This window comes from Ursus maritimus (assembly GCF_017311325.1).
Source record: "Ursus maritimus isolate PB19 chromosome X unlocalized genomic scaffold, ASM1731132v1 scaffold_X1, whole genome shotgun sequence".
NCBI classification, from domain to species: Eukaryota; Metazoa; Chordata; class Mammalia; order Carnivora; family Ursidae; genus Ursus; species Ursus maritimus.
In genome coordinates this window covers 108999247-109008813 of record NW_024423319.1, presented here as the reverse complement: position 1 = coordinate 109008813, position 9567 = coordinate 108999247, and the positions used below count along the sequence as shown (strand labels likewise).

The following is a 9567-nucleotide window of genomic DNA, read 5'->3' as shown; positions in this document are numbered from 1 at the left end:
CCACATGCTTCTCGGTGACATGCTTGTCCACCACATGCTTCTCGGTGACATGCTTGTCCACCACATGCTTCTCTGGGGCTTCCTCTCCATGCAGGCCAGCTGCCTGCTGAGCCAGGGCACCTTCCCTTTCCTTATTGCTCTTCTCTTTCTCTGCTTTCCTCTTGGGTGTTTCTTGGCTGGGAAAGGTGGGAAAGCGGTACTTCACAGGAGACCCTGGGTATGGCGGCTTCATATTCTTTGGAGACTGTGGATATGCTTTTGAAGTTGCCCTGGAAAACCAAAACCATACTAGAAGATGATTACTGAGCCTGGCCAAAGAACCTCTCGTTTCCTAAGAGGCTTGGTTTCAAAAAGCTGAACAATTTCATCCTTCAAGAGGAACAAGTGGAAGGCTTAGCACATACTCAAAAGTCCTTGAAGTACTATCACCCTAATAGCAACACAGGTATCTATAAGATATCCCTGGTGGAAGGGACAAGATTTTCGGAAGCCTAGCTGGTGATGCCATGTCCTAACTTCACTGAAGTTTGACTGACAATGTAAGGATAAAGTGTTAGGCACTGTCCTACCTCTTTTCAGATTAATACCAGGGTTCAATCTGGCTTCAGCATATGGCAATGGATGAGCTTTTTTTTAAATTGTGGTAAAATACATATAACATAAAATTTACCATCTTAGCCATTCTCTTTCTTCAGATTTATTTATTAGAGAGAGAGAGAGAAATAAAGTGAGAGAGAGAGGAGTGAGAGGCGGGAGGGGCAGAGGGAAAGGAGAGAATCTCAAGCAGACTCCATGCTGAGCATGGAGCCTGACATGGCTCTTGTTCCCACGACCCTGAGATCATGACCTGAGCTGAAACCAAGAGTTGGGACACTTAACCGACTGAGCCACCCAAGTGCCCCTTAGCCATGAAGTGTACAGTTCAGTGGCACTGAGTACGTTCACAATGTGGTGCAACTATCATCACCATCCATCTCTAGAACTCTGTACCTATGAAACACTAACTCCCTATCCCTGCCTCCCTCAGCCCTTGACAACCACCCCTCTCCTTTCTCTCTGCAGGAATTTGACTACTCCAGGTACCTCACAGAAATGAAATCATACAGTGTATGTCCTTTTGTGTCTGGCTTATTTCACCCAACATAATGTCTTCAAGGTCCCTGGTTCCTTTTTTTTTTTTAAGAAGAATTCACCTTTACTGAAGTATGATTGATATCCAGTTCCTTTTTATATGCTGAGGAACAAACTCAGCCAAGACGTAGGGAGAGGAGGTGTCTTTTTTTGAGGCTCTTAAGGTTTAAAAGAATCTCTCCTGCTACTGGAAAGATGTGAAAGCTGAGGACAAGCCTCACTGTCACTCAGGGAAATATTACTTTGTTAAAATGTAAGACCCTGTCTTATGTTGAAAAAAGGTCCATTATAAGTACACTCTAGGCTTGGCTCCTGGTGAGTGCTAGGTGTTGAGGATACAGGTGACAACCTAGCTTCAGAAGTTCAGTATACCCAGAAGGTTTCCCAGGGAGGAAGGATTTGCAGAGTTCCTTTAGGAAGAAGCAATCTACATAAATTACAAATCATCACTCTCAAGCCTATAGCAGACTGAACCATATGGAACTGCCAATATTCAACTGTTTTTGATCTATGAAAACAGCACCAAAAAAAGCAACTCGACATAATATTAAAGGCCAATTTATCACCACAGGCTTAAGAGTTACCTAATCATGTTCTGATGGTAAGGAAAACTATGATCAAATCAACACTATACTTGGTCTTGAGATGGAAAATGATCATCAAGTGGTATGTGGATTAGGTAAAAATGCAGGCCAGTTTCCCAGAGATGCTCTCACGCTAAAAGGCCAGCCACAAGTGCCCAGGAAAACAACTTCTCTTACTCAAAGCCAGACTGAGGGTCACATAATTGTGTCATACTTGACCCAATGAATACAGCTTGAACCTGATTTGAATTTTTAAAATTCACCTGTTTCAGTATCCACTGTCTTACTGTTTTACTGATAAAGAATCAGTTCGGGTCTCATTTCCGTGGTAGGCTGTCTGCCTTTCTGAACAGTCTGCTCCCCAGATGGACAGCTCTGGCCCCAGAAAGAACAGTTTCATACTGGCCACACCAACTTCCCTGTGCCATCATCCTGTAGGCTTGGAGCTACACAGAACCCCTGTGACAACTTGTCCACATGGATGGTGCCTCCCCCCTGCAGACTGTTCTCCCTCTGCCCCTGGGTTCAGTTGACTTACCCACGATTCATAAGGGACTTCTCAGCAACCAGATGTTTCTTTCCAATTGTACCATTTAACCCTGATTTTCTAATTTTGTTCCTAGACTTAAAAAAAAATAGCCATGCACAGAATCCTGCCCTCTCCATATACGTATCCATATGTACCAGGGTCTTTCAACCCTGCCGTTACTGACATTTGGGGCCGGACCATTCTTTGTTGTAGGGCTGTCCTGTTTAGCAGCATCCCTGGCCTCAACCAAGCAGATGCCAATAGCTATTGCCACCCACAACTCCAGGTTGTAAGAACCAAAAATGTCTCCAGACATTGTCAAATGTCCCCTCAGGTACAAGGTCAACTCCAGGTGAGAACTACCCAAGTGACACATACAGCTACCCCCTCCCACACTGTATCTGTATAAAGTAGATAAGAGTAGAGCTACTCGGATTGGAGAGGCAGTGTCCTAATCCTCACAGTCACCCCAAGGCACAACTATGGGTTTCCTGAAAGAAGTCATGCAATGGTTCTGTTCACACCACAGACTGTGAAGTTCTATTCTAAATGAAACTGAGTCAGTTACCTAGGAGCACACATCTAAAACTAATTTTTCCCTGAGAAGTAAGGATGAATTTATTTGGGATAAAACTCACTGTCTTAAGAAGTCTGTTTACATTCCCCTACTCCAGCCCCTGCCCAATATACAGAATTAGAAAACACACACACACACACACACACACACACACAAATGCACATACAAACGCCCAACCTTTCAATTAAAGAAGTGTAGGCATTACAGATTATTTTTAAAACAGCAAGTGACCAAAATACAATCTTAAAAATTCCCTATTTATCCCCATTTACGCAGTTTCTTGCTCATCTTGTCTGGCTACTTTTCTGTATGGATACAGGACTCTGTCAGGTGCCGGTAGGAGATGCTGAGCACAGGCATCCTGAACCAGGTGATATTGGTCCGGCAGGCTCCAAGGCTCTCTGGCCACTGCCAACCAAATGAAGTCTGGCAAAGTTATTGTTTTACAATTTCCTAGAAATAGCTATCTTTAGCTGATGAAAGAAATTTAACATGAATTTATCAGGGGAACTTACCATGCTTTCACAGAGAAGTACTTTCTTATCTACGAAAAAAGTATCTATTTGACTGCCACAATAACCCAGTGAGGTAAGTGTGAAATTACTATTACTCATGTCTTAGATAAGAAAACCAAAGTCCTAAGCATTTAAAGGACCTTTCCCAAGAGATGTTACCAGATGAGAGAGCCAGGGCTGGCCCCCAAGTCATTTGATTCTTCACGTGCTTTTTTATAGGCTTCCCATTTTAATTTTTAAAAGTTCAATACCTCTGGGGCACCTGGGTGTCTCAGTCTGTTAAGTGTCTGCCTTTGGCTCAGGTGATGATCTCAGGGTCCTGGGATTGAGTCCTCTGTCAGGCTCCCTGCTCAGCAGGGAGTCTGCTTCTCCCTCTCCCTCTGCCTCTCCCCAGCTTGTGCACTCTCTCTCTCTCTTAAATAAATAAAAATCTTAAAAAAAATAAATCCAGTCACTTTCTTTTTCAAAAAAGTTCAATACCTCCAATGATTAAAGATCTAACAAAGGGGATTCACAAATTTTGCTGGGGTGGTAGAGACAGGTCTTCCTGGTGCACAAGGCAGGAGTATATAACATTCTGAGTTTCCATGACTGGTAGGAAATATGAGTAAACCCCTCTGTAAGTAGAGCAGCAAGAGTAAGTGTTGAGAGAGGACTGTCACACTTCTGGATGTAAGTTTACTGCAAAGTGGAACCCCAAAGAACTTTTTCCCTCCACATCTTGAAATCTAGTTCTAGTTTCTCTAAAGCCACGTGACTCCAGGCATAGTGAACAGAGCCCACCCACAGGATGGGAGGGGTCTGTGGCCTCCTCATCAGTACAGCTCAGCCAACATTCTGAAAAGTCAGTGTTTATGGTCAGAGTTTATTACTTTCCAGGGAGGAAAAGAGCAATTCTTTTTTTTTATGAAAACATTTAACATTAACATTTGAATTTTGTCTTACGATATAATCAAACAAAATGTTAACATTTTTTCTTGTTTTAAAGTGGGAAATTTTTTTTATAATGATATTTTTTTATTATATTATGTTAGTCACCATACAGTACATCCCTGGTTTTTGATGTAAAGTTCCATGATTCATTACTTGAAAAGAGCAATTCTATACCAAAGAAACTTGTGGATAACACCTTAACCCAGTGATCAAAGTTACCATCACCAGTAATGAAACAACCTGACATCCTGGCCTCCTGATATGATGTACTGAGAAAGAACCAACATGCTTTCTGAGGGATTCTCGCCCCAAATGCACAACCTGAGTCTAATCATGAGGAAAGAGTACACTGACCCAAATTGAAAGACATGCCTCAAAATATCTGGCCTGTACTCTTTAAAACTGTCAAAGGGTCCTGGGATCAAGACCCGTGTCAGGCTCCTTGCTCGGTGGGGAGCCTGCTTCTCCCTCTTGCCGCTGCTCCCCCTGCTGGTGTGTACTCTCTCTCTGACAAATAAATAAAATAAATAAATTTTGTGATTTTCACAATTGTACTATGGTTAAACAAAAATAATGTCTTCATTCCTAGGGGTAAAAGGTCATGATGTCTTTAACTTACTCTCAAATGGTTCTAGGAAAATTCTGTGTGTGTGAGAGTGTGTCCATAGAAAGTGAATGAATGTGAGTGGGGGGATGGGAATGATGAAGCAAATATGCCTAAACATTAACAGGATGAAAAGGTTACAGGGGTTCTTTGGTGTAATCTTGTAATTCTTCCGTAGGGCTGAAAGGATTTAAAAATAAAAAGGCTTTTGGGGTGCCTGGGTGGCTCAGTTGGTTACAGGTCTGCCTTAGGCTTAGGGTCCTGAGATCGAGCCCTGCGTCAGCCTCTCAGCTCAGTGTGGAGTCGGCTTGTCCCTCTCCCTCTGCCTCTCCCCCTGCTTGTGCTAGTGCTCTCTAAACAATAAATAAAATCTTTAAAAAAATAAAAATAAAAAATAAAAAGGCTTTTAAAATTGGTCTAAACTAAAAAAAAAAAAAAAAATGGTTTAAACTCAAATTATCCTCTAGTAAAACAAAAAATACCAGACTATAGACTGGGTGAATGTATAAGTATGGCTATGAGGAGGGAGCATAACTTAACATTTTCAATTATCCTTTTCAAGAAAATGTTCAAATAAGAATGTAAAAGCCTGGGGCGCCTGGGTGGCACAGTGGTTAAGCGTCTGCCTTCGGCTCAGGGCGTGATCCTGGCGTTATGGGATCAAGCCCCACATCAGGCTCCTCCGCTGAGAGCCTGCTTCTTCCTCTCCCACTCCCTGCTTGTGTTCCCTCTCTCACTGGCTGTCTCTATCTCTGTCAAATAAATAAATAAAATCTTAAAAAAAAAAAAAAAGAATGTAAAAGCCTATCTGAGAACAATGGTGGTGGCAAAAACAACAGCCAGATTGTCAATGCAGAGGCCCTGTAGACGCTCATCCGTAGGCAGGGGTAACCCAGTAATGATTGATTAAACGTCCTCAACCATTGAAGAAATCAGCTGGCTCCAGGAACCTTCCATGAGCCCATGATTCTGAGTGGGAGGTACTTATTCTGGGCCACGCTGACAATCTGGTCTAAATTTTTTCCCTTATGCGGACAAACCAAAATCTGTTTTGGTTCTCAAAATTCACGATAAAGTAAAGTCAACCTAGGCTCCTGACACAAAACTGATCTCAGGTATAAGCTATCTCTCAAAGTGATTATCTTTGGCAGACTGTATTTTCCAAAGATGATCACAAAAATATCTCCTCCAATCCCACATGATCTTTTGAGTTTCTTTCTCCATCCCACTGAATCTCAGTTGGCCTGAGAAGGAAAACGGTGCCAGTTCATGGCACAGTACTTAACTAGCTTGACGCTTCCCCTTCCTGGTCTGGGAGATACTTTCTCTTGGGAACACTCCCTCTTAGAACTCAGTGCCATGCTGTGAGATGCCGAAGTGATATGGAGAAGCTATGTGTACGCATTCTATTCTGGTTCCCAGCCCCCACTGAGCTCCAGCCAATGGCCAGCATTAACTACCAGCCAGGTGAATGGGCTATCTCAGACTTCCAGCTCACTCAAGACAGTTAACTGCAGCCCCAGGTGACACTGAACCTATGGTGGAAGGCCCCGAGTGAGAACCACCAGGTGAACCCAAGCCAAATCTCAGAAAAACCACACAAAAGACCTCAAGAGAGACCCTCTTGGTAAGCCCAAGTCACAGAGCTGTGAGAATTAATAACAAATTGTTATTTTATGCTACTAAATTGGGGGGGGGGTTATTACAGCAGCAAGAGGTAACTGAAATATTCCCCATCAAAATGACCAAAGTGACTTAGAATATATTTCTAAAAACCTGAAACCAACAGAAAACATTTCACACTGAAGAATTAGGAGTACAGGGAGCACCAACACTCAAAGGCAGGGACAGGCTGGGCAAACATACATGGCCACACTTGATTTCCTCTCTCTAGGTTACAAGAAGAAAGGTATGCTCCATCCACATCTTTGAGAGTGTTGCTGAAGCTAGTTTTCTAAAACCCATGCAAGTACCCAACAATGCAAACAATGGAAATAAACTTGAACGCTTTAAAGAGCAATGCCATTAATATGCACAGCCACGGAACAGTGGCTTAATTTATCTGAGATCCGGGAGGAGAACAATGCGCTGTCAGAGTCATTTATCACATGACCTGTTTGAGTTTCTGGATGGGGGTTCAAAAGGACTAACTAAACCACCGTTCAAAGCCACACTGCTTCCAGTATGCTTTAAAGATCCCACACACTTGGTCTGCACAGAGGGAAGTTTGAAAATGCCACTCTGACTGGGATTTTGCGTGTGACACCGTTTTAAAAAATCAAAGGTTTCTTTTTTTCTTTCTTCAATATTGAATATACAAAAAATATTTATAAAATAGGAAAGGTATGAAGAATGACATAACAAATACCCATACAGCTAACAACTAGTTCCAAAGAAAGACATATATATTCTGGAATCTCGCCTGGCCCCTCCCCGGCCCCCTCCCCCACTTCCCATTCAGAGGCCATCATTACTTTGAATTTTATATTTACCATTTTCTTACTTTTTCTAATCATTTTACCACATTCATATTCTTAAAAACATGCTGGTTTTACACATCTGGGAACTCAATATAAATGTCACTGATGATATTCTTTTACACTTCCTTTTGCTGCTCAACATTATGTTCCTGAGATCCACCCACTGGCTGTGGGAAGCTGCAATCCATTCTTTTTCACTGCTGTGGAGTTTGGCTGAATTTTCAGAACTTATTTACAGTCTACCTGACTTTCCACATTTCTCAGACCTGGTTCATACCCATTGCGGTTCAGCCATTAATTTTCACCTGGGGAGAAATTATCTTTGAATGTCTTAAAATCAAGAAATGTTTGCTTCTCCTTAGGCCTCTCAACTTAGTAATTCTGATTTAGAGGTAGTGGAGCAATGACAAACAAACTGAGGGCCTCAGAGGGGAGGGGGGTGGGGGAATGGGATAGGCCGGTGATGGGTAGTAAGGAGGGCACATATTGCATGGTGCACTGGGTGTTATACACAACTAATGAATCATTGAGCTTTACATCGAAAACCGGGGATGTACTGTATGGTGACTAACATATAATAAAAAATCATTATAAAAAAAAAATAGAGGTAGTGGAGCAAACTCCTGTCCCCAGGGCACTTCGTAAGGAGAGAATGATTCTGGTACTTTTGACAATACACAAGAAGTCCAGCTGCGTTAGAGTTTACTATTTTTCCTGCCTGCACTAGGGATGGCATGCATAGAGCTCTGAAAAGAAAGGTCATTCCATTAATTTTTCTTTGCCGAAGTAGCAGGAATATGCTGTAGTACAGTCGTAAAAGCCAGTATCCCTCATCCTTCAAGCATTTCCCAGGAGAAATACACAGCCCAGAAAAGAGAGAATTTAAGGAACTGATCAGTGGGAGAAAAAAACAACGAATGGCTCAGAAGGAAAGAGGAGGCAAAGGGCCAGAGTCCTTGGACAGGAATGGTCCTAGCATTGCCCATACCCACCAGCCAATCCACTCCTGCCCCCCAGGCTCTACTTCCCTTCTTGTTTTTGTCACATGGATACACACTAAGCACCTACTGTGCAACAATAAATCTAATCAGTCCCCACTCTCCAGGCAGTTAACAGATGATACAGTGCAAGAAGCCAGAGATCAACATGGCCTGCTTGCTCCCTCACTCCATACAAGGCTCTCTTCAAATGTCACCTCCCCAGAGAAGCCTTCCCTGACCACCATATCTAGCTACTACTCTCCTCTACCACTCTCTGTCATCTCATCTGGTTTTATTTTTCTTCATAGAACTTCTCACCCCCTGATGTTATATTTGTCATTCACTGTCAGGTAAGCTTCCCATGGGCTGAGAATGCTGGACACAGAGGAGGCACTAAGTATGCACATGAGGCTCAGTGAGCACAGAGAAGGGGGTGAGTTCAGTTTTGGCCGGCTCTGTAGACAATGATGGCTGAGCCGAGTTCTGAGGGATAAGCAGTTTAGCAGGACAACTCTCTCTGGGCTAGGCTGCAACTGTCCTCAGCTGCATCGCCATCTTTCTCTCCCCTCACTTGGGGTTTGCTCAAATGGAAACTGTTCTCACTCATTTGGGGGTTCTCCGAAGCACACAGGGCACAGGGACTTCATTCATTCCACAAATATTTACAAAGTTCCTACTAAGTACCCATTACTCTTCTATATAGAGGGGAAATTTAAAAAATTTCCCTAAATTGAACTGCATTCAAAATTCTGGGATTTGGGGGCATCTGGGTGGCTTAGTCAGTTGAGCGTCCAACTCTTGATTTTGGCTCAGGTCATAATCTCAGGGTTCTGAGATCAAACCCCACATTAGGCTCCACACTCAGTGCAGAGTCTGCTTGAGATTCTCTCTCCCTCTTGCTCTGCCCGTTCTCCGGCACTCTCTCTCTCTCTGTAAATAAAATCTTCAAAAAAAAAAAAGTCTGGGATTTTGTCTAAGTCTCTTCGGTCAGAATGAGCTTTTTATAAAATTTAGATGATGTGACCTTTAAAATATAAAATAGCTCCATATATATACAATGGAATATGATTCAGCCATAAAAAAAGAATGGAATCTTGCCATGTGCAACACACGGACAGAACTTGAGGGCATTCATTTTGCTAAGTGAAATAAATCAGATGAAGACAAACACTGTAAGATCTCACTTACATGTGGAATCTAAAAAATAAACAAAACCAAGCTCACGGATTCAGAG

The 9567-nt window shown here is 42.6% G+C and overlaps 1 protein-coding gene across 1 annotated transcript in view; it reads right to left on the bottom strand.

Moving 5' to 3' along the window:
- MAP7D2 (MAP7 domain containing 2) overlaps nucleotides 1-9567 on the bottom strand; it is a 49691-nt gene that overhangs the window by 16562 nt on the left and 23562 nt on the right. Inside the window, exon 8 of the mRNA XM_040633611.1 lies at nucleotides 35-269. Within this exon, the coding sequence (XP_040489545.1) occupies nucleotides 35-269 (235 nt within the window). The remainder of the gene's footprint in view (nucleotides 1-34; nucleotides 270-9567) is intronic.